This window comes from Carassius auratus, chromosome 13 (genome assembly GCF_003368295.1).
Source record: "Carassius auratus strain Wakin chromosome 13, ASM336829v1, whole genome shotgun sequence".
Taxonomy (NCBI): domain Eukaryota; kingdom Metazoa; phylum Chordata; class Actinopteri; order Cypriniformes; family Cyprinidae; genus Carassius; species Carassius auratus.
In genome coordinates this window covers 11454797-11480926 of record NC_039255.1, presented here as the reverse complement: position 1 = coordinate 11480926, position 26130 = coordinate 11454797, and the positions used below count along the sequence as shown (strand labels likewise).

Here is a 26130-nt window from a genome sequence, read left to right as displayed (position 1 = left end):
GTCACACAGAACACAATACACTTCCTTCAACTCTATAACTAATGTTTTTCCTTATTTGTTTATTGGCAGGTTCACCTTGGTGTTTGGCTGTCTGGTTCTCTCTGTGTTCTCCACCATCCCTGCTCATATGGACCTCTCCAATCACTGTCTCCTCATACTGGTGAGACACACAAGCCTACTGTATGTACTGTAGGACCAAAATACCTACACACCTGAAATTATCTTAAGATGGTGTTTATCTTAAGCCTTATGGATATCAGCAGACTACTGTTCAAATTTTGGGGGTTATTTTAAAACAAATTATTATTTTTTTATTTTATTTCTTTAAGAAATTAGTACTTTTATTCAGCAAAGATTAAAATGTTTCTTAAGCAAATCAGCATATTATTTCTGAAAGATCATGTGGCACTAATACAGAAAAGTCAGATATGCCAGGAATAAATCACATCTTAAAAATATTCAAATAGAAAAAATATTTTTATTTAAAAGTCCACACTACAAACAATAGTGTTGAAATGTTATTGTTATAGTTATCATTCTCGGTATGAATAGGCCTTAAGACCAGGGTCGTAGGGTCAGTGGAGGTACATTTTGATTTCTTGTTCATATTAGGTCTCAAAACAAGGTCTCAAATGACACTGATGCTCTCTGTTCTGGTGTTCCAAGATTCCTTCAAAAACTTTGTTGAGTACTTCACGTTAAAAGACAATCACATGGATTAGGCCATTTGATACATGTTGTATTATGCTGAGCTGGATTCATCCTTTCATTGAGATGTTTTACTGGCTGATGGGATCCTCTCAGGTGACAACCGAAAGTAGCATGGGGCTTTTAGTGATTTAGCACCTCAGTCCCACCGGACTCTTGGTGGAGCGGGCCAAGGTGTTCCTGTTTCAGTTAAAGAGGCTGTATTGAGAGAAGTTCAATACAGAGACTATGAGACAACCTGAAAGCAGGAGAGGATGGCGTCTACCCCACTGGTGGGAAAGCAGGGCCTGCACAGCTAACAGTATCAGATAGTGCTCAGGATAAGCAAACAGTGTTGTGTCAAGCCGTGGGAAACCCATCTTGGCTGTCGCAGTGGATCAGGATAGGCCAGTTAAAAAGGCACAGTTATCCCAGGCCCTTTACCCCTCAGAGAAGGGACAAACCTGAAATACGACCTGTAAAATGGTTGTGTAGTCCATCAACAGCTGCAAAGATGACTTGATATTTAGACATACATTTTAGCAACATTCAGGAATGACGAATCAATAAAACTTTGAGTTGTAAAGTATGAACAGAACTGATTATTGAGAAACGTCATAGAAAACTTTTTATATATATATATATATTATCTATATCTACTTAAGAATCAGTGGCAGGTAATCCAAAAGCCTGTACGTTTTGACTGACCTGATTGTAAGCACACTTAGCGTCAGTGAGCAGTTTAATGTAAATGTGTGTGTTTCTCTGGGAGCGGAGCAGTGTTATAAACTCATGCAGACAGATGTTGTAATCAGGTGAAGTCCTCTGGGAACTCTACTGTGGTTTATCTAACAGTGCAATAAAAAGGCAATGATGGATTAACTGAGAGGTTAATTCTCTTACAGTAGCTAGACATGATCGCAGCCTCCTGTGGTGAACCAGGGTGTGTGTACAGTATTTATATGTGCTAAGTATCCATGTCTAACTTCAGAATAGAACTACAGAATATAATATACTGTAAGCATCTTTTGTATTTATTTATTGTGAGATAGCTTTAATTAATTTCTGTATTGTGTGAATTAAATAAATGAAGTGGTGCGTCTGATGTCATGAACAGTGTTTGTGTTTCATTTTTTTTGCAGGAGTTTGTGATGATTGTTGTTTTCGGTCTGGAGTACATCATTCGCATCTGGTCGGCCGGATGCTGCTGTCGCTACAGAGGATGGCAAGGACGACTGCGCTTCGCTAGAAAACCATTCTGTGTCATTGGTAAGATAAAAAGTGTGTTCTGTGAGTGTGCTGTCCACCCGTGGACGTGTGTTTGTAGAGGGTGATGCATCTGCTGTGTTGGTGTGGAAGTTGACAGATGCTCGTTGGGCTAATGATAGCACCTCTGCCCAAAATCGATGACTGACTCAAACAAACACAGTGACTGAGAGAGTTCTCTTGTAATTCTCTCTTGAAGAAAAGGAGACAATAAGTAACCAATGAGGGATCACAGGCAATATCTAACCAGAGCTATTTATATTTATTATATTTGCATGTGGTGTGGTATAGTGTTGAATAAGTGTAATTTATGAATATATCAGTCTGTTGTGTGCCATGCACTGAACCTCATCTCCATTCATTAGTAGGCCGAGTTCCATCAGCATCCCATCAGCACTGAGACTAACTCTGAATTATAAATCAGAAAGAAAAAGCAAACAATTTCTCTACCCTGCTCAACACATTTATTCAGCACATCCCATTAGAAACTGTGTAAAGGTCTTTGCATATTATTTTTATGTGCATATACCCTTAATGAAGCACACTGACTTTGTGACCACATCCTCTATTATTTCATCTTCATGTAAACTAAAACAAATATATTTATCTTCAACTTCATGTAGCACTTTTGCATGGCAACATAGCAACTATTAAATGATTTAAGTGATTAAAAATGTTTAAACAATTAATTAATTGAGAAAAAAATCTAGAAAATCTAAAATAAATAAATTATAAATAAAGAATTTGTGAAGTATGAATGCATGTGCAGCAAAACTAATAAAAATTGGGGGGATTTTTTAAAAATGTTTTTGAAAGAAGGCTTTTATGTTCGCCGAAGATGTATTTATTTAACTAAAAGCACAATGAAAACAATATTGTGCTATATGATTACAATTTAAAACAAATGTTTTCTATTTTAATATATTTTAATATATTTCATGTCATGTTTTCCTGTTATGGTAAAGCTGAATTTTCAGCATCCATTACTCCAGTCTTTCAGAAAAATATGTACAAATGATTTTAAAGCATTAAAATGTGACATTACAGAACATTCATGTAACATTCTAAATGTCATTTTTTTTTAATCAATTTATCACATCCTTGCTAAATGACAATATTAACATATCTTACTGACCACATATCCACATATTTGAACTGTGGTCAATATAAAAATATTTTACACTGAACGAGATCTGTAGCTTTAAACAAGGACATGTTGATGTTGTCCTGTCATTATGAAAACCATTTATAAAATATTTAAATCCTGGAGCTGATAGTTTGGTTATAAAACGTTTTATTAAGATTGTCATTCAAATGTATATTATTTAAAAATAGCTTTTTACAATACACATTGCTCCATGCCATCTGCTCACGTTCTTCAATGTCCCATTTGCACCTTGTGGCAACCTTCAAAGGTTGTGAGATTTGAATTTGGAATAACAGATTTTTACGAGGCCACTTTCAGCATGTATGACACGAGAACATTCTTATTTCAAACCTCAAGTGTAACATTCAGCAGGAAAATATGACATAGGTGATTTGAGTGAAGAACAATATTATTCCTGGTTAAGACACGCTGGGAGCTGGAGAGGTTTTTCTGTGTGTAGCGAAGGATTTAGATATGCTGTTCTGTAAGAAAGTGGCTTCTCTGCTCGCTCTTGGCTCCTTACTCTGTCTCTGATCTCAGGGACACAGACATAACAGACAAGTAAAGCCTATTTTATTTTTTTATTTTCTATATATCTCTGTTCCTGTCTTAAAGAACAGCAGCAAACTTAGTTTAGGTATGTTCTCCGGTGCTCTTAAAAATGGCTGGGTGGTCTTGTTGGAGTGATGACAAAGTATTGATATTGTGAGATAAAGAGGACTATGAGTCACTGATTCCATTATCTATATAACTAACTGCTATAATTATTTTTATTAAGTCAATCAAAGTATTTCTATTGCTCTGGCGGGTGTTAACATCTAGAAATGATCCCTGTCTCCTGTGATTGTGTTTCAGACATTATTGTGCTCATTGCATCCATCGCAGTGGTTTCAGCTGGTAGTCAGGGCAATATTTTTGCCACATCTGCACTTCGCAGTCTGCGTTTTTTGCAGATCCTGCGCATGGTGCGTATGGACAGGCGAGGTGGCACCTGGAAACTGCTTGGATCTGTAGTCTACGCTCACAGCAAGGTATACTGAATCCTATTTAACTGCAAAAATTAGTGAATGAGCTCAGGTCATGACATTGCGTGTGAGTTTTCGTGTCGAGGTAGACATGTGACACCACAATCAACCTCTTTTTCCAGCACCGCTTGGACTGAAACTCCATCCATGGGCTGCAGCCAAACCACACGCTTCCTCAGTCCTCAGTTACCCACCATTTAGTGGAGAGATTAGGGGTCCCCGCAATGAATCATTGTGGTTTATAAAATAGCAGAGTTACTTATTTCTATCTCCTTTGAGGCTTAAGCGTTTTCCTGACATCCCTGATTAAACTGAAAAAGAAACACAAAAACATCTTAAACCAGCTTGGTTCGCGGGTCTTTGGTAGTTTAGTCTGGTTTAGCTGGTCTCTCAGTCTGGTTCTCAGCTGATATACAGTAGCTTGTTAACCAGCTGATCCCCCAACCTGAACAGCTCACAAACCAGAAAAATGAAATTGTGTTGAAAATTATAAAACATATATATTTTTTAAGACTATAATTTGAAATAAGTTTATTTGCAAAAGATTTTTACAATAAACAATGTGCAGTTTTACATAAAATATAAAAAGAAAAAAGAAAATTTTGTAATTTTCACTCTTGGTTTGATAAAAAAAAGAAAGTTCGCTTTTTTTTTTTGCTATGTTTGTTTCAGGAGCTTGTGACCGCTTGGTACATTGGCTTCTTGGTGCTGATCTTTTCTTCATTCTTGGTCTACTTGGTGGAGAAAGAATTTAACAAACAGTTCGCCACCTACGCTGATGCTCTTTGGTGGGGTACGGTAAGTCTAACTTAACTGCCTTTCTTAAAGGTCATCCTTTCGCACTTCCTCAACTGCTTTCAGTATCTGTGCAGATTTCCCTTTAAAGGGGACATCGGATGCCCATTTACCAAGTTGGCAGGAATTGTTTGGGTCTTCATGATATACTTTGGTTAAAATTCCTCACCTTGTCAAAAACAAGCAACCTGTTTCTGTGCATGTCTCTTTAAATGACACCACCCCTCTCTTCTGTGAGGCGTGTTGACACAAGACACCTGAATATATGGGTTAGAGGTGGTCTTATTCAAATAGTTATACCGTTTCAGACTCAGACAGCGCATAACCTGGCTGTGTGTTTTCTTTTTCAGCTTTTCTGAGCTGACAGATCAGAAACATACCAGAAAACTAAATGTAAAAAAAAAAAAAAAAAAAAACCACTACTTTAATTTAAGTAAATTAATCTGATGTCCCCTTTAAATGTACACCCCTCCCCTTTTTATAGCATTTTCTAACAACTGTATACAATCTATCTGTGGTTTAGGATGCTCAATAATACGCTGTATTTCATGCATTAATCAATAAGTGAGTTACAACCATAGGCCTTGACAGGGTTTAGTTGTTGTGGTACAAACAGAACTGGTCATGGTTCTTCACCAGCTGACTTAACAAATCAATGCATGTAATTTCCTGTTCCTACCAAGCACAAACAGAGTTAAGAGGTCAGTTAAGGGTATGGTCTTCTGTTGTAGAGCTCAGATGCAGAGACAAACTAGCGGTGGGCCAATATTATGCTGCCACACAGTATTTACACTGGGTTGAGCCCAAGCCAGTGTCTGGAGCTGACAGGCAGGCTTCTGTGGAGGAAAACAGGAGAACGGGAGTCTGGTTTTGTGTGGGAGCTCCCACACTCCTAGTCTTTGCTTCAAAGTGCTGTGAAAGGCCGCAGTGCTCTTTGCATTTGACAAATCACTCACTTTTACTGGATGTGTTGAATTTGCTTTGGCCAGGCCTTTGTTTAAGTATCCCCTGCCTGCAAGAATCCAGGGCGCTCATGATTGTGGAAAGGAGTGCGAGATGTTGGTCACCGAAGTATTTATCTTGCTGAAAGATGGATCTAATACTGTGCAACTGTGTAACTTTAGAATGCAGATTGGTGGTTATGGGTGTTTAACAAGGCATAAATGGACAGAATTGAATGCATCTTTGGAGGCCTTTGATTTTCCAATGCTCCCTGGTCAGGATTTGATCTTTGTTTGGCCATCATGTAGATGCAGTCAGAGGTTACTTTTTCTCCTCCATACATGGGTGATAAATGGAGTGTTAAAGTACATTAGTACACATAATTTAGTGCTGTCTGCCTATCGGAAGTATTTAGCAATACGACCGCAGTCTTTTAAACATATAAACTTATATTCTCACATCTTTCCTCAGATCACGCTCACCACCATTGGATACGGAGATAAAACTCCACAGACGTGGACCGGGCGGCTTCTGTCTGCAGGGTTTGCTTTGCTGGGCATCTCGTTCTTTGCTTTGCCTGCTGTGAGTAGCTCCAACCTGATATGTACTGCTTGACTCACATTCTGACATTTTATACATGGGATAAATATTGTTTTAAATAATAAAGTTAAATCTATAGTATACTCAAACATGGAAATTCTGACTGCATTAACTCAGCCTCATGTTGTCCCACACCTGATGAAACATCTTACTGTGATCTTTACAGTAATCAAGTCTTCTGAAGTCATGGCCTGGTGTGCAGAAAATTATAGTCACCCTGAAATCAAAATTCTCCTTCTTTATGCAATATTGCAGTGTTTATTATAAATGATTTAGCCATACACATCATGTAAAATGTATTTTTATTATTATTGTGTCATTATAATCTTTTATCAAAAACATTAATCCCTCCCCGTTAGCAATCTGTCACTCACAGCAATTAGCAAACAACAATGATCCAATTAAATCTTGATGGACAAAAATCAAGTTCTGCCTAGGGTTTTTATTCAACAAACCATTTCACTTAGATATATACGACACAGTAGGGAAGAAAGGATTATCATAATTGTAATTGTATGGAAAAAAAACTATGGAAGTCAATGGGAGTCTAATTGATTGCCTTTTTGGGTTCAGCTGGAGAAAGAAACTCTTACAGGTTTGGAACGACTTCAGAATGAGTAAATTATGACAGATAAAAAAAAATGAATGAATTGCTCTGAGATCTAAGTTTAAGCATTAGGTTAACACTTCTTATCCTGACTTCTTAAGTGATCTCACTTACGCGAGATGGGGGATTTGTGGCCTTTTAGGAGGAAACTTGAAATCACAAACCATTTAGTTAGTTCAGGCAGACTGTTTGTACTGTGATTTTTATGAGGTGTTTGAGAACACACAGTATAAAGCCCCTCAGCGTCCTGTCTGACTCATTCTTGTCAAGTGTTCTGTAACTCTCTGCTCACAAATATGCTCTGCACAGTTGCAGTCTCTCTTAGTCCAAATCAGTGGATTGAACAGTAATAGGGTGCGTCTGTGTTCTTTCTGTGGATGGATGTGGGTGTAGGGTATTCTTGGCTCTGGCTTTGCTCTGAAGGTCCAAGAGCAGCACAGACAGAAGCACTTTGAAAAGAGGAGAAACCCAGCAGCCAGCCTTATACAGGTAAACTCACCCTGTCTCAAACACTCGATCTGCATCCATGCTTAATGCTCAGATCTCTTCATGTTCCGTAATTGCTGGTTTTACTAACAAAAACGTTGGTAAAAAATAAATGTGAACTGAAATTAAATTATATATTATATATTTTTTTTTACATGCTTTTAGCTTTATTTCACCATAATTACATAATTACACCATAATTACTCTGATAATATATATATATATATATATATATATATATATATATATATATATATATATATATATATATATATATATATATATATATATATATATATATATATAAATATATATATATATATATATATATATATATATATATATATATATATATATATATATCATCAAATACTATATCAAATACTAATACAAATTACAAAAACTAAAATTAACATGAAAGCAGAAAAAAAAATCTTATTCAAAGTGTGAACAAAAACTACAATAGTATCTCACTGAGACTAAAATAATTTAAACTGAATAACAATGTTCATAATTGTGATAAAGATTAATATCTATCAATTTTTTTAACTAAACAGTTTGTAATTGTAAAATAAAAATAAATCTAAAAAACATCTAAACATATTTCAGTATAGTAGTAGTAGTAATAATAATAATAATAATAATTAATATAATAATATAATAATAATAATATAATAATAATAATAATAATAATAATAATAATAATAATAATAATAATAATAATAATATAATTGTATTTGATACAGTTTTGCCTTTTAAATGTTAAATGTTTAAATGTTATTTTCAGATATTATTTAGATTAAAAAATTATTCATTAATTAGTTGATTAATAAAGATTGTTTTTGGATAATTTTTAAATGAAAGGAGAAAACGAACAATACCACGGACATTGATTACATGAGGACTATTATCTTCCGTCTGAGCCAAAGGAAACACTTGTAGATATTAATGATGTGTTTCCACGGAAGGAATTCTGAGCAAGGGCCTCCCTGAGGTCAATAGCTCTTCCTAATAGACAGTGTATCCTTCTCCTCTAGCAGGAGAAACAGATTTACTCCAGGAAAACGTCCACACACACGCAAAAACACATCTAAAAAACATTGAGGTCCGGTAATATTATAGAAATGAGTTACTTCCTTTTGGCTGCTGTTGAAAACCCACAAGCAATTTCTCAACTATTTTAACCACCATGACCCTTTTTCTTTCTCCAGGTTGTTTTCTGATATTGCAGACAGAGAAGATCTCATATTTTCGCTGGTCCTTATGTTTATTTTGTCTCTCTTCCTGCCTGGCTTTAACCCTGCTTTTCCTTTCTTTTTCCAAAGGCCTATCAGTGGGCAGCAACCGTTCAGCTTTAATTACGGTTGTCAGCAATTATGTATTTTAACCATGCTATGTTGTTTATGACGTAATTTTGCAGGGACTGCATTGGTGCATTATCTCTCATAATTTTTTTGAACCACTTCATAAAACCCAGAAATATATATCTAAATCTTGATCTGTGGAGTATGACTCTCGGCTATGTCTGGGTTCAGATTCTTTCCTGCATGTTATGATTGGTTTTCTTTTTCTTTTTTCTTTCTTTTTTGTCTTTACTGACATTTTCGTACAGAATGATGGAAAACATGCCCTCCCTCCTCACTGCTGCGTCACACAATTCAAGAGATCCATCTTCAGTCTTTCATCCTTCTGATGTTTTTGTCCTCACAACGTCTTTTCTTTCTTTCTTATTGAAATCCAATATCACAGTATAAGTCAACATGAAATGAAATTGACCCTGTTGACTTTCTTTTAATGCATATACCTAATTTTGAATGATTCATCAGTGTACATTATACTTTTTTTTCTTTTGTTTGTAATATTGTATCTAAATTATTTATTTTCCCCTAGCAATCACTTTCCATCTCTGCTGGCATCACTTAGGTCATTCAGTATTTTGCATAATAATAATAATAAAAAAAGTATTGTTTTAGTAAATTTATATTCAGGTTTTGCTTCAGTCTAGCATGCACAGCACATTGTTTACTCTCCCAATGAATGGAGAGTATTCTGTTCTCATATGCATACATCATAAAATCAGAAGTTAAATGTGAGAAGAGTTTCATGTTGGCTTTGCTTTTTATACTACGACAACGCCTGTGTGGTCAAATATTCGTAATAAATATAAATTATATAATATAAAATATAAATGGTGTTTAGAATTAAATATTGAGGAGTAGTATTTTAGTGCCAAATGGCCACAACCCTTAAATTAAAACATATGAGACCACAAACAAAACTTTGCTCTTGGTTTTTTTAAAAATTTGTTAAATGTACATTTATGAGCATTTATTTGCATTCATCTTAAGCTTTTCTCTTTTCATTCACCACATCACTTTTAAGTCCTTTGGCTGTTTTGTTGTTGTCTGTGCCACGTCAAGACATTTATTCAACACTGATCCGCTCTCAGATTTGGATAAGTTTAAACACTAAAGTCACCTTGAATTGTGTGCAGTGGGATCTTAAAGTCTAAGACATCATCGAAATCTGGAAATCAAAGTGTGCTGTAATATTAACCCAAAAACAACTTTATGACACAGTATGAATTAGAAATATTTAGTAAATTAGTGACATCACGACCATGTGACTCTTTGGGGAGATGCTCAGATGTTTTTGCTTCTATTGAAGCTCAAGGTGCTCTTTGGATCATTCTCACATCATGCTGGAAAACCGTCATTAGGTTTCCTGCAATCTTGTGAAGATCATGCAACTCAAGTGCTGCTGTCATTAAAGCATTTTAATTTCACTTTTTACCCACATTGTTATGCAGAAAATATATTATTTTCTTTTTGTAACTAGTAGTCTCAGACTTTTAGACCTCAAAATACATACAAATCTTTCCATGCACATTTTTGCTCAAAACATTTTAAACAAATTGGAAGCAGCGGTTTGAAGAAATGTCTTGAGCCCAATCAGTGATTCACCGGCTGTTCCCTCACCATGCTAAATCTTTCTCCACCCATGTCCCTGTGTGTGTGTGTGTGTGTGTGTGTCTGTCTCCTGCGTCAGGCTGCGTGGCGTCTCTACTCCACAGACCTCTCCAGAACATACCTGAGCGCCACATGGCTGTTTTATAAAAGTGTTCTTCCTGCTCAAAGGCATGTATCAATGCAGTGAACTGATGGAAGAGCGCTTACATGAACCGGTTGTTACTAATCTTTTTTTTTTCTTTTGTTGTTCTCCTTTTTTTTCAATCCCTGCTTTTTTCCTGGCCTTGTGTATTTCTCTTTTTATGTTCTACTCTTCTCATTTCCCTCCCTGTTCCCTCTGCACGTAGTGTGTGTGGCGTAGCTATGCGGCTGATGAAAACTCGGTTTCCATTGCTACCTGGAAGCCTCATTTGAAGGCGTTGCATACCTGCAGCCCTACAAAGTAGGTACAACTCTGGCAGCCGGTGTGGTATTTGGTGTCAGTGCTTCTGTAGCTCTCATTTTCTCCTTCAGCAAATATACTGTTTTCCCTTTAATCTGTCCCTCTTTCTAAGCATAATCCTCTGCTCTGTGCCCTACCATAGCTTTGTTAGACATCCATGATTATTTAAATCCTAATTAGGTCATTGAGAAAAAGCATATGGCCATTTCTTGACTAAATAAAAATAATACAATTATCTCACAATTCTTACTTCAGTTCTTACAGTAACAGTTATTACAGTTCCTAGATTATATCTGACAATTCTGACAGACTTTTGTTTATAAACACATGATTCAGATTTTATTTCTCACAAATACAAGTTTATAGCTGCAATTTTAAGCTTTTATTTTACACTTCAGACTTTTTTTTTTTTTTTTTTTTTCAGAATTGTGACTCTTTCATCATAAGTTCACATTTCTGACTTTTTATACGTCTTTCATTGATTGCTGAAATTAACAAAAAAATATAATATAATAGGATATAAAAAAATATGTCATTGATACAATCTAACTATTCAGTATGCTAAGATTTTCATTTATAAAAAAATAAATCATTTATAAAAAAGAGATCATTATTAATATAAACTAAAGTGTTCACACTCAAATCACATTGTTTATTCCTAAGAATATAACATCCTTTAGGTTATGGAACTTGTTGGTGACTAATGAAACATCTCTTAATGAGGACAAATAATAGGAAACTGTAGTGGAGGGCCTGGCTAATTAGCATGAAATGCATTTTATTAGATGTAAAGATTATGTGAGTGTAATTTGATTGGCTCTATAGCTTTGTAAGATAAAAAAAGATGAGAGCCACAGACTCACACCTGCTTCCTCCTCTTTATGTTGTGGCTATCTGAATTTTCCCCTACGTCGCCACATAATAGATAAATCAAACTGAACAGAAGCCAGGACAGTTTGTGGACAGACACCTGAAGACAGACACATGACAATACTCTGACAAATGAGTGTACTGCTATATTAGACACAGAGCAGCCCTTGATAACAATTCAGACTGTGCATTGCTCATTGCTTGCATGCCTGCTTGCTTGCTGCCTGTTTATACTGTCTTTAAAAAGACTCTCCATTTCTTCCTATTCTTAATGTGTGTTTGTATATCTGTGTATATATATATAACATAACATTTAAACTATTTTTTTGTGACACAGTGAAATGTATTGGTGTTTTATTCCTAAAATGAAACACTTAGTATATTTCAGAGGCATCTGTGTCTCTTCTGTAGCCTCCTTATTAGTTTCTGTCATTCCTGTGAAGTGTTAATATCCTACCTCTTTTCTTTCTATGTTTTTAACTAACACCTGAAGGAAAGACCAGGGGGAATCCATGAGCAGGTTTGTTGTTCTCGTATCTACATCCTCCTGTCTCGAATGTTTTACTTATTTAAGAATCGATTGTGTTTTAGCTTTCATAGCATCATTAAAAAGGACATTCAGTAAAAAAAAAACTAAGTACATTCAGTCATGGCATGTTTTATGTCTTGCTTTATCATTCATTTCCATTCATTTTTTGTTTTTATTTATTTGAAGTAGTAGCTAGTATGTATGGAATGTACAGTCATCCGCTCATTATCACAGAATAAACCAAGACAGGATGATCAGGACCCCAGTGTGAAGCCAACTGTTATAATAATACTGTCTCTCACAACAAGGCTACCCAAAATTGATAAATACATGGATATGAAATATTGATTTGAAATTATTTGCTTTATTATATTACTGGTACATTATAATCAGTAAGATTTTTAAAGATATTTTTATTAAGCAAGTATGTATTAATTGTAAAAGCTAAATGAAAATTAAATTACAATGTACAACTAAAATTTAAAGACATTTAAATGTATACATTCTTTTAAATTTCAGATAAAGGGGGTTCTTTTAAACTTTCTCTTAATCAAAGAATCCTGAAAAAAAATAGTTTCACAAAAAAAAAAAAAAGCAGCACAACTATTTTCAATAATTTAAATATATAATATGAATAAGCATATTATAATTATTTCTGAAAGATCATGTGACAATCAAGACTGAAGTAATGGCTGCTGAAAATTCACATAAATAGTTTTTTTATTATTAGTATTAATGTAATAATAATTTACAGTATTCCTGTTTTTTTTTCTGTACTTTTATCAAATTAATGCAGCCATCATAAGTCTTTACATCAAGAAATCTTTTGAATAGTATTGTGATTTTATCCGGATATTATTATCGTTAATTATATTATTAATATAATATAAAATTATACAATTATATTTGACCAACATATTGAAATATATATTTATATACATTAATGTATATTAATATATAAATGTAAATTTATATAAATATACTAGCTGTTCTAGAGAGAAAGCACAGAGAGATGCTGAGACATGAAAGTAGCACCAGTAATTTGTTTTGGACAATAGACAAATATACAATTTAGTGGTTTAGTTTTACCACTGCATTGGCCAAAGTTGTTTAGCTACAATTAAATATTCCAGAGAGCAATTTAGTAAAGTCATAGAATAGTTGTTTAGCTGTGGAGCAGCTTCACTTTGATAACTTGCTAAGAACAAGTGTTCATCTGTACCAAAGTGTGTGTGTGTGTGTGTGTGTGTGTGCGTGTGTGTGTGTGTGTGTGTGTGTGTGTGTGTGTGTGTGTGTGTGTGTGTGTGTGTGTGTGTGTGTGTGTGTGTGTGTGTGTTTGAACTTGCAGAGCTCCTTCTGTAATATTGTAGAGCAGTACTTTGGCCCACTTTTCTCTGTCTAACTATATGGATAGAAACTTGATGCACTTTTTCCATTTTGACGTTAATTATTATAACAGACAGGAAAAAAGCAAAGATCACAGCGTAAGTACATACGTTTTTTTTAATACATTTTTGTACTTCATCTTTTTCCGTGATAACAACCCCCACCCTCTTCTAAATACCTTTCATCAGTAGATCCAGAAAGTAATAGAAGTAAGATAGTGACTGGTTCCAGACTTGGCTGTTGATATTTAGGCCTCTGCATGTTTGTACACAGTACTGGACTACTGTATGTTTAGACTCATTAAAGACTGTCACATCTGCAAGGCCATAGTGTAGTGCTGTCGGGCTGGTAACATTATGTGTTTTAACTTCCATGTGATTTCAGCAGGGGTGGAGCTTACTGCTAAGTCCTTGTAAATAATGGTTGCACCCAAAGCTTTGTTCTCATTTGAATCCTCACGCTTTTAATTAGTGCTGGAATTGGATTTTTGCATGGTTCGTATTAAATATGTGAAAAGCAGAGCACCAGAACTCAGAATTAAATGAAGTAATTTACAGTTGGAAAAGCCCCTCAATGTGTGGCAAATGTGCCATATAATGTGATGGAAATTTCACCTTCAAATTGCAAAAGCATTACAGTAAACAGCTAAGCTGTGAATACTTTTTGCCTTATAAATGGATGCACATAAGTATAATCCACAATCCGCATAATTCATTTAGTAATGGTTAGAGAGTGCAAAGTAATATTTGCAGAAAATAATTTATAACTAACTAGCAAATCCAAGAAAGTTTATTTTTTGTCAGACAAGTTTTGTACACTGTTTATTTGAATATACTTCTAGTGTGGATGTGCTTGGTGTAATGCTAATTAAACTGTATATTACCATGTTTGGTTGGAAAAACATGACAATTTATTTTGCATTTTGCTCCATTTTTACCCCCAAGCATAGTCTCTATTTCAATGTTATTCCATGCAAATAATTCTTACACGTAAGGAGGTTGTTTCTGCTCACAGTCTAACTAACTCATCTGCCATCTGTCTTCCTCATTTCTTTAGTAAGGGTCATAGTTATAGACAGAGGCTCTTCAGGAGGTATACCACACGGAAATATAGGTACCCAGCATCCCCCACTGCTCAAGCAATATGACCAATGTGAATGCTGACTAACCGTATGCATGGATGATGATGTCCACCTCAGATAACCTTACAGACCCTACAGAAGGTCTGATATGAGGGTCCTAATGCCTGATGCCTGAAAGATATAACTGCCACTGACTGATCTATCCAATACCCCATCTGACATGCAGCAATTACTCCACAATGTTATTACCAATACGATGTCTAATTTGTGATAATAACAAAATAATGCAAAGTTTCTAAACATCAAACCACCAGTTATCCTATATTGTAATACCTGCAGGAATAATCTGATCGTGACTTTAAAGGTTCAGTTCAGTTGTGAAGGATGTCTATGACTGTACTGTATTTGTCTCCGTTGGCTTTAACACATAAGTCTTAACCAGTATGTTGCATGTGCATGAATTTTGGCTCTATATTCTTGTAAGTCACCTTTATAGCATTATGTCTTCACTCTCCTTTTACACTACATCTCTTTCATATACAGACTACCAAGCATGAGCTCAAAGTACAGCGGACTATGTATATATTCAGCATGAATGTAGAACCCTAGCTTATGGAATTTACATCTTTGAAGGAATTTGCATAGAACCGTTTGGCTCATTATGCTGTTTATTTGATATATTCTGGGCCTCTGCATCAGGGCTAAAAAGATACATGGAAATGTTGTCAGGCTGCTCCACGCTGAAGGTAGCAACAGAAGTAGGGTGGTTAGAGAGTCATGCTTCAAAATGTTGCTTGCTGATTTGGTGGAAACCTTGGGATGAGGTTTGTGTTGCATGAGGGTCTTTTGATGCAACTTTTGAGAAAAGTATAGGACTGTTTTGGGGCTTTGACCAAAGAACTTCCAAGTAAATTGTTTTTCGAAATCATGAATAAAAAAAAAAAAAAATATATATATATATATATATATATATATATATATATATATATATATAAATTGTTTTACTGAAGGAATTTAGTACAGACTGAAGAAAGGAAACTTGCAAATCCAAAATAAGCCATCACAACTGTTTTGATTAAACCAAACTTTAGTTAAATACATATTTATCTCCATACCATATTTAATTATTTGTCTATTTGTCCCTTCCCACCTCCCATCCTCTTCCATCCCTCTTCTTTCCTTAACTTGCAGCCAAAAGTTAAGTTTTCGGGAACGTGTGCGCATGGCCAGTCCTCGTGGTCAGAGTGTAAAGAGCAGGCAGATGTCTGTGAATGACCGACGCTCTCCTGCCACAGAGGTGGGGGTGGAGGGCAGCAGCCCTGCCAAGGTCCAGAAGAGCTGGAGCTTCAATGACCGCACACGCTTCCGGCCATCCCTGAGGCTCAAGAGCCAATCGCGCACAACAGCTGAAGGTGAACAACTTTTTTTCTTTTTTTTTTTTTGTATACTTTTGTTCCACTTCTACTGTAATGATAGAAGCAGTTTTACGATCTGTGATTCTCATTAGTTAGAACCAGACCTGTGGTTTTATTTACTTTTACAAATAATTACTTAATCTTAAAAAAAATTTTTGGTCATATTTGCTATCGTATATACCGTACTGTTTTTTCGGACTTGTCCCTGAAGGCAGAATTTACAAAAGCTATTGGGCTGCAGTGAGAGAACATGGCCTCCCATGGGACACTCTGTTTGCACTTGTTGACCTTGGCTCATGCTTTCATCACCAGAATTCCCCTCAGGAACGAAGAGCATAAAGTGGAGATAGAGACATTGTTTATTGGAGGATTTACAGTATTGACAGATTCCTGTACATGAGTCACAGAAAATTGACAAAACCATGGGACCCCATAGGAAAATGAAACCCATAGTTTAGTAAATCTTTAGCAAAACTTTCAAAACCGAAACTCAAAATGTTGATGTATTTTATTTTCTTATTTTTTTTAAATATTAACTTTTTTTTATCATATTTATTTGTTTTATTTTTGGGGTCATTTTGTTGCCTTTCAGTACAGCAGTATTTCCTTTCAGTATTGATGCTGTAAAGCTGGCCTGAGGTCAGTGTGATGGGGATCAAGGGTATGATTGGCTTTGAATGCTCTTTTGATTCATAGCTGTATTGATCTGCCCTGGGCTCTCTCTACTTTTCAGCCTAGTTTTGTTTTCAGCCTTTTTGAGAAGCCAATGTAAAAAATGTTTTGCTTGCTATGATTCAGACTCTCTCCCTTTGTCTCACAGCTGACACAAATCTTGGACCGGATGATGCTTTTGATGAGAAGGGTTGCCATTGTGATGTGACTGTGGAAGATCTCTCTGCCCCACTAAAAGCAGTTATCAGGGCCATCAGGTGAGTGTGACTTCCCAGAGAGCCTTGCTCTCCCCTAATGGAAGTTTGAAGAATTCACACTGTAGTTGCAGGGTTGAAACCTTACTGCCCTGTTGATTGAGACATTAGGGTTAGATCATCACTGCTGTCTCTCTCCTGCTGGGAGAGACCACTGATGTTGCCTCAGGTGACTTTTTTCACTATAACCCCTTTCACACTGCCATTCCGGCAAATACAGGGAGTGTTCCTGCAATTGGTCCCTGGTCGCTAGATTTGGCACTTTCACACTGCCAGTGATGACCTGGTATATGTGCGTGCTTTCACACACAACCCTTGAAGATCCCATAACGACACGTGACATCAGCGCGTGACGTGTAATGTACGAGTCGACAACGCTAGGCACTTTATACTTTCACTGAAGCAAGCAAACGGTCTAGGCGTCAGCGCGGAAAGTGAGGAACTAACTGATCTCTGCTTCATTACAGTTTGCACATATGTTTTCGTCGCGAATGTTGATCTTCCTTCAAAACAGCCGGTAAAAGAGTCGCGCTATAACGCGCGTCATCACTTAGATACGGAATTAGATCTGGCTTTTGTTCACACAGCGCTCGTCCCGGGTCGAACCCCCCAATGTTACTAGGTCCCCGACCCGGGTTCAATTCGGTAATCAATTCCGGGACGTGGTTGCTTTCACACAGAAGGCGACCTGGCAATGTTCCGGAAATATTGCGGGTCCGACGTGCAGTGTGAAAGGGGCTTATTAGACTCTCCCTGCAGGAGGGCTGATATTTTCCCCACTCCTCTTTCCCAGGGTGTCAGATCACTGAAATCTATTCTCCTCTGTGTCAATATTTTCAGTTTCACCTTCACTCTGAATAATGTCATGCTTAGGTTTAGGTTTCAGTGTGCCTGTGGTAATACCTGTGTTTTCACAGCTAATGTCATCTACAACACATATCCTTACTAGAACATGAGCCTTACTTGAGTAATATTATTCTAAACTGTGTTTTTAAAGCAGTGGTATATCTGATCATAATGTTTCCTCTGGGTTATAAACTGTTATGGTATTTGTGATTCATTTCTGCCCTCTAGTGGTTATAAGCTAGTTTCCACAACTTGTATTGTTTATTTGAAGTGAAGCGAAGTGACCCATACTCAAAATTCATGCTCTGCATTTAACCCATCCAAAGTGCACACACACACAGAATAGTGAATACACACACACCGTGAACGCACACCTGGAACAGTGGGCAGCCATTTATGCTTTAGCACCCAGGGAGCAACTAGGGGTTCGGTGCCTTGCTCAAGGCCATTGAAGTCGTGGTATTGTTGTCGGCCCGAGACTCGAATCCACAACCCTAGGGTTAGGATTCAAACTCTCTAACCACTAGGCCACGAATTCCTATTTGGAACTTATTTGTGAGTTCCAAAGACGGTTGCTTTGTTGAATTGATTTCATATATACACAATACAATGTTTACAGATGTACAGTATCTTCAAATGTAACTAGAATTATTTTATTTTCAAATTTAATTTTGCTTTCCTCATGGGGAATTTTTATGTTCTTGTATCAAGCATAAAGCTGAGTTTATGATTGAAACAATTAAAATCATGAAAGAAATAATAAATAAAAAAAGACATATAAACCTAATAAAAAAAAATCATATTACTCTTTTTTTTTTTGCTTCTTATACATGTATTAAATATGGTTAAATTGGAAATAAGTAAAAAACAAAATATCACTAGCACTATATACTACTAGTACTATTTTCCCTTACCCTTACTACATATCCCTACATTGGTGTCAGTATGGTGGTACATCTTTTCTGAACAAACGTTAGTTGAGTTTTGTTCCTTGTTTCACTGTTTACAGGATAATGAAATTCCACGTGGCCAAGAAGAAGTTTAAGGAGACTCTGCGACCATATGATGTGAAAGATGTGATTGAGCAATACTCTGCTGGCCACCTGGATATGTTATGCCGTATCAAGAGTCTCCAGACTAGGTGAGATTAACCAGCCCTGGCTGTGTGGTGAAAAATTGAAAATGTGACTGAGAGTTACACTGTAAATTAATTAATACTTTCTCAGTTTATAGTTTTACATTTTTTGATTCTGCATAAGTTGTCCACACAATACACATTAACAAATGCAGTTAGTGCAAAAACATATTCACAGAAAGCTGTGCAGAAAAAAATTAAACAACTTTGTTTTCTTTTGCACACTTTCTACATCTACATGTCAATGTCTCTCTTATCTCCCTGTGTGCACTCTCCCATTCAGGTTGGACACCATTGTGGGTCCACAGACCCTGAGCAGCAAAACCAAGACCTTTTCTTCTCCTTCCCTGCACTTATATTACAGCCAGACCAAGAGGAAACACTCTGCCCCAGGGTCAGCTGACCCACAATCCCCCACCCCAGAAACACCCTTTAACTCTGGAACAAATGAGTCAATTGCTGAGGCTGTGTGTCTATTTCCCTCTGGACACCAACATTACAGCAGTTCAGTTTAATACTTCAAATAAAGACTGCGCAAAAAAGAAAAAAAAAAGAAAATTAAGATCAATTGTTTAAGATACTAAACCTTGTTTTCAGAGAATATATATGTTTATTTTTAATATATGATAGTTGCTTGTTGGAACATAAACTTTAATAAATTCTGTTAGCTTATGCTTCTAAAACATTTTGTCTGTGAGACAGAAATAAAAAATAATATTCATAATTCAAGATATATTATCTGAAGTAATTATGCAGCCTAATCTAAGGATGGTTTTAGATGTGTTTAATTCAAAACAAGACAAAAATACTGTATAAGAAACTATTGTTCAAAAGTTTGGCATCAGTTAGATTCTCAACAACAATAAATAAATAAATAGATAACTTTTATTCAGCAAGGAGTAGTGTTACATAATATTTATATTCCAAACAGAATTACACAAAAATATTAGGCAGCACAGTAATAATAAATGTTTCTTGAGTTAATAATTTTTTAAGCATCATTTGACACTAAAGACTAAAAATAATAATCTGCTTTGGCATTACAGGAATAAGTTATATTTTAAAATATATTCAAATACAAGTTAGTTATTTTAAATTGTAATAATATTTTACAGCATTAAGGTTTTATGGTATTTTTATGATCAAGTAAATGTAGCCTGAGTAAGCATTAAATATATCTTTTAAAAACATAAAAAAATATCTTACCCACCCCAAACTTTGTACAGTAGTGTAGATTATTATTAATTGTATTATTTATTTAGTGTTAATTTTAATTTTTACGAAACATATTTTTGCAGTCAAGACTGGACATGTTTGTGATGTGTCAGTGACCTAAAGCCTCAAGCTGTTGGCTCTGTTCAGTAAATCCTTGATCTCTCAGATTTTCATTTCTATAAAACTTTCTTCCTGTTTAACAAGGTTGGCCGGTGCTAAACCAGCAGTGCATGGTGGTAGACTGAATGTGCCTGTGTATAGTACTAACTTTTAGATTAATCCCTCTAGGCTTTCCCTATTATTTGGGTCTATGCGCTTGATTTTAGCATGGAATCAAAAAATTAGCATATTCAAATACTGTTATTCTTTAACATTGTGAACCAGTAGGTGTGCAATCAATAGTTGTACGCTAGCTCTGATTTAAACAATCATCTTATAGTTACATTTACTTAAAAATCAGGTACCTCAGTGACTGACTTTGAAACACTAACTTTGAAGCAACTGTTAAGAATTTAAATTAGACTACTGAAACCTTTAGTTTGATCATTAACATGTTTAGTACATTGCATGTAGTAGTAGTATCTTGTCATGGTGCCATAAATACCTTCTTTTCAACCTTCTCTTTCCTCCCTTGATGGCAGAACCTTAAAAATGTACTTGACTCCCGTATGTTTTCTCATCTAGACTCGCAACAGCTGTGGGTCCACATCGGACACTCAGCACCAAAGCCAGGAACCTTTCCTCTCCCTCTCTACACATGTATTACAGCCAAAGCAAGAAGAAGCACACTGGGTCAGAGGCCTGTAGCAGGCTGGGGAATAGTCATGGGGCCGTACTTACCTTAATCACTTCATACTGTGAATGGGGTCCAATGGTGATGATGTATTTGAATAAAACTATTCATAGGGTTTAATTGCCATACACTACCAGAACTGAAACTACCTACACATCCACTCACCCAATAAACTGAATACAAAATCAGTATCTGCAATGAAACTAAATGGGAGTGGTTCTCAACTGTTTTGACTCCAAGGCCCGATACTTTACTAGATAAGGATTTTGTAAATATTTTTACTCACACATGTTTTCAAGACCGTGGGACTATAGGCTATTCTTCTTCTTCAACAAATGTTGTTGATGGGCTGCAGTATAATTAATAATGTCTTGACTTTTAATAATTTTAGCTCATTTTAATGCTTTTGTTTGCTGAGGCCCAGTTGAGAGCAACTGATTATTTTAAAACTGAGATCCACTTAATTGTTATCTTCATCATTGGACTCCAAGGTGCTTAATAAATAGTGATTTATTAATTGTGTAGTGCACATTCTGATTGGTTCAGCTGATTGATGTTGGTTTCATATGCTACATCTACCTCAAAATGTACATTACTACATTATGCAAAAAAATCGTACAAAGAGAAAGTAACATTTAGAATGTAAAAAATAGAACTCTCAGTTGCACTGAATGTACTCATAACATTTACAGAAATACAGTAAATCAGCACCGCTTTCTTACTCTGTAACATAGAAATGTAGATGATGGTGATGCACTAACTTCATTTCTTCTTCACTAACCAAAGTCCAGTCTTATCCTGCTGTGCTGTGCCTTGCTCGAGCTTGAGGAACAACGGTGTAAAGCTGTGCATCCTGATGTACTGTATGCTCAGAAACAGTTTCTTCTCCTTCTTCCTTATAGAGTGGATCAGATACTGGGAAAGGGCCAGATTTCAGTAGACAGGAAAGGCAGGGAGAAAATCCTCCCCGAAGGAGAGTCCTTGGAGCATGACATGAGCATGCTTGGCCGTGTCTGTAAAGTAGAGAGACAAGTAAGCTATACTGTATGAACTTGGTGGTCTAAGGAAACATACTACAGTTAAAGTTTTGGGATCAGTATGATTATTATTTTTTTTAATATAAATTTCAGCAAGGATGCATTAAAATGAAAGTGACAGTTTATTTATAAATTCTAAAAGAAGTTGTATGCTGTTTACTTTTTAATCATCAAAGAAAAATGTTTCAGTTTCCACAAAATTATTAAGCAGCACTTCTGTTTTCAGAATTGAAAAAAATAGAAAATGTTTCACGAACACCAAATCAGCATATTAGAATGATTTCGGAGGGATTGGATATTGTGATGCTAAAGGCTGGAGTAATGGCTGCTGAAAATTCAGCTTTTTGCATCATGAATGAATAACATTTTAAAATATATAGTTCATTTATTAAACAATTTATTGTTTTTACTGTACTTATAATCAAATAAATGCATCATTGGTGAGTATAAGAGACTTCTTTCAAAAACAAACAAAAAAAACAACCCCAAACTTTTTGACAGTAGTGTAGACTAACCACATTTTTACAATAATTAAGCATAAAAAAATCCAATATGATGTTTTAATTTCTTATATAATACAGGTACAGTCCATTGAGTCAAAGCTGGACTCATTGCTGGATATTTACCGGCAAGTGTTGCAGAAAGGCTCCTCTTCGATGCTTGGTCTGTCTGCTTTGCCCTTGTTCGAGCTGGATCAAACCTCCGACTACCAAAGCTCCATCCATAGCAAGGATTTGTCATCCTCCTCCCAGCTTACTGGCAGTGGCATGTCTCGTTCCGGCAGCAGTAACCTGCACCGTGGTCTTCATCTTGCTCTGGCCCCCAGTGAACTCAGCTTGGGTACTGGTTACCCACATTCCGCCTCCTCCTTTTCACCTTCTCCTCTCCTTAATAACCAACCCTCCAGCCCAGACAGTTTCTACCCAGCGTCCCCACCTCCCATTCTCACCCCCAACAACCTTTCCAGAAGTCACCAGCGGTTCAGTGAGCTGACCAGGCCGGTCCCAACAGTCCATTCAGCCTCATCGACCCTTCAGCTCCCGCCTATGGTGCCAACGCTTCAAAGTCTTATCCCAGAGACACTGCTGGAGAGCAGGGCCGAGTGTCCGAGCAGTTGTCTGTTGAGCACCCAAACCGAGGCTGAGTCAGACAAGGAAGCCGAGAGTATTCAAAGCATGGTACAGCTACGGGACAAGCCCGAACGTAATCCCAAGGAAGATGGGTCATGGAGAAGACACTTGAGTCTTGACATTGATCCTCTGATGCTCATGTCTTCCACAACAGCTGCCTCGCTTCAGGTCGAGCGTGGGCTCGGTAAGTCTCTTTCCGCTCAGAACCTCATGCTACCAACTGCTGCAGACTGCCATCCCAGCCTGTCCACTCGGAGCAGCGGCAGCAGCAACAATGAGTCCAGCGACCACGAGCCACTGGCCAACTGGGGCGATACGGAGCTGTTCATCAATGACAAAGATTTGGACACCACGGAGGGTGACTGTTACCACCTTCACCAACAAAGCAACGATACAACGTTCTCTTCTGAGCTGCTACGGACAGGAGCCAGTGGGCCGTCTCCCAGCCAGGCTGGACCAATAGATGTTCTTGAATCCCATAACTTGCCTCACGTATGCCTCGAATAACCCCCGGGCACAGGAACCTCACTGTGGAGACTGGACACAACTTCATGTCCCTCATATGCTTCTTTTCCAAAAGAAATTATGTTTTCTAATTTTCACCAGAAAAAAAACATGATGTTCATGCAGTACATTTATATTCATTCTTACATATCAATGCATGGACAATTTGTCAGAAAAGGTCATTTAAATTAACAAGAAACTGTTGGGGGAAGAAATCTTTACAAAAATGTTCTAGGATCAGTGTAAGTTAAACTCAATCAACAGATTTGTGACATAATACTGATTACTTCAACATTCATCATAAATGACTGAAAAGTGTGTGAAAGAATGTAACCATATGAAGGAAGATTATAATTTTATAAGATTAAGTTTTTGCTTTCAGAAAGTCCAGAAACTGTCCCCATTTATTTTCATTGTGAGTCCATTACCCTAACCCATATACTGTATTTGAATTTAAAAAATAGAAAATGAGGGATGAGTTGAAATTATTATTATTATTTTTTTTTTTTCTGTGTGTATGTGTTAATCAATATTATTCCACAAATGCTGTTGGTTGAGCAGAACTTGTATTGAACCCATAATATATCTTTAAAATAATGAAGGGTTATGGTACTGAATGAGCACTTCTTTCAGTCTTGCATGGGGTAGGCATGTTTAAAATGCAACAGCAAATAGAATTGAAAGTGTGTTTGCACCTGTAGTGATAAGCCCTCACTCAGTTTAAGAATTAATTTCTCACTTCCCTCTGAATGTTTGGTGGTCCACTTATGTGCATGTGTTAAGAAATTGTGGGGGTAATAGCAGAAAACCAGATGGTCTTGGTCCAAAACCACATTAATCTGTGATACTATGCAAACCTCAGCCAATCAAGCAGGGTTTGCAAGCAACCCCGGAAAGAAACTCAGAAACAAATGCATCTTGATGCTGTAGCCTACACAGAAATATACTTTCTTAATTTGACTATGTCCTTTAAAACCTGAGAATCTTAGCATTTGAAGAAAGCTGAATACTGTTACTAAAGGGATGGCATAGTGTGTTTAGGTGTAATGTAATGTGAAGAGGTATTTGTGACAATCAGGCTTTTTTGAAAAGCCCTGATTTCAGATTTTTCTAATTCCGAGTCCTCATGTCGATATTTGGCTGCTAACATGAAATAAATAAATGACGAAGATAATATATAATTGTCATCATGACAATAAGTCACACTTGCAATATTATAACTAATGATTGTAATTAAATTTAACATGTATATCGATTGCTTTGTAACCTGCATCATATAATCAGAAATTATCTTTGTCAAGTAGAAAGTTCTCACAAATTTGTTTTATTGTAATTGCGGCAATATCTAATTTCTGTATTTTCTGATTTTTATTTTTACATGTGTAGCAAGCAGGTGTCTTACACCTAAACCTCAGCTTTGTAACTTCAGTTCTACATTTTTAATTCCATGAATGGTACAATAAGTGCTTTAGCTAAAATGCTTGTTTGTATAACTTCGAATGTAACGTGTATCATTTTGTGTACGTGGACTAACCATGATTAGCGGTGTTACTTTTTTTTTTTTTTTTTTTTTTTTTTTTTTTAAAGCTGTATATTGAAGATGTTTTTGCCACTGTACAATTGGAAGCACAACTGTTCAGATGTGTAGAGGAAACCTGCAAATGTGATGAATTGTTTTAACACGAATTAATATGCTTTAAATAAGATTTATAATACAGAGATAGTTGTGATGCTTATTTTGCTTAAGAGTCGAGGTAAATAATATAGGCACCTGAGAACTGAACTGAGAACATGTCAACAGCTGTGGAACTAAATGATGCTTGAAATGCTGAGAAAAGGTTGTACAAAAATATTAGTTAGTCTTCTTAACACTTTATGATTTATATTATTATTGTTACTGCTTTACTGAAAGTTTTAATTTGTAATTCAATTTTTAAGGTGCCTTTTTGCATTTTATTAAACATTTATACAACTTCTGTATTCACAGTACCTTGAACTCTTATTGAAATTACTATGTTTATATTTCAATAATTGCACATTCTCTGTTTGGCTGTGAACTTAAAACATCTGTCAGTTAAAGCAGCATTTCTTTGTTTTACCACTAGATCAAATAATTTATTACACAGAAACTGGCCTTAATATACATGCTTGATAATGTTAGTGTTCTCTGTCATTCAGAATAATTTATTTCATCATTGTGCACATAACAGAGTTGATGCTCTGAGATTGAAAAATCTAAAATGAAAATTTAGGATCGTCATGATACATGTACTTAAATAAACAAAATACTTGAAACT

At 36.0% G+C, this 26130-nt stretch overlaps 1 protein-coding gene across 3 annotated transcripts; it reads left to right on the top strand.

Annotated features, from left to right (window-relative positions):
- The first annotated feature begins 75 nt into the window (after nt 1-75).
- Nucleotides 76-26130, top strand: LOC113112653 (potassium voltage-gated channel subfamily KQT member 5-like). Of its 3 annotated transcripts, none has more exons than XM_026278403.1 (14): nt 76-160; nt 1830-1956; nt 3956-4131; nt 4798-4923; nt 6334-6444; nt 7463-7558; nt 10872-10966; nt 16024-16244; nt 17068-17176; nt 19029-19160; nt 19438-19548; nt 21054-21161; nt 22065-22194; nt 22781-26130. In XM_026278403.1, the coding sequence occupies exons 1-14, from the start codon at nt 128-130 to the stop codon at nt 23834-23836; spliced, it is 2631 nt and encodes an 876-aa protein (XP_026134188.1). In that variant the 5' UTR covers nt 76-127; the 3' UTR covers nt 23837-26130. The 3 variants fall into 3 exon arrangements, with proteins under 3 accessions (XP_026134188.1, XP_026134189.1, XP_026134190.1); XM_026278404.1 differs by lacking the exon at nt 21054-21161 and adding an exon at nt 12330-12356; XM_026278405.1 differs by lacking the exons at nt 19438-19548; nt 21054-21161 and adding an exon at nt 12330-12356.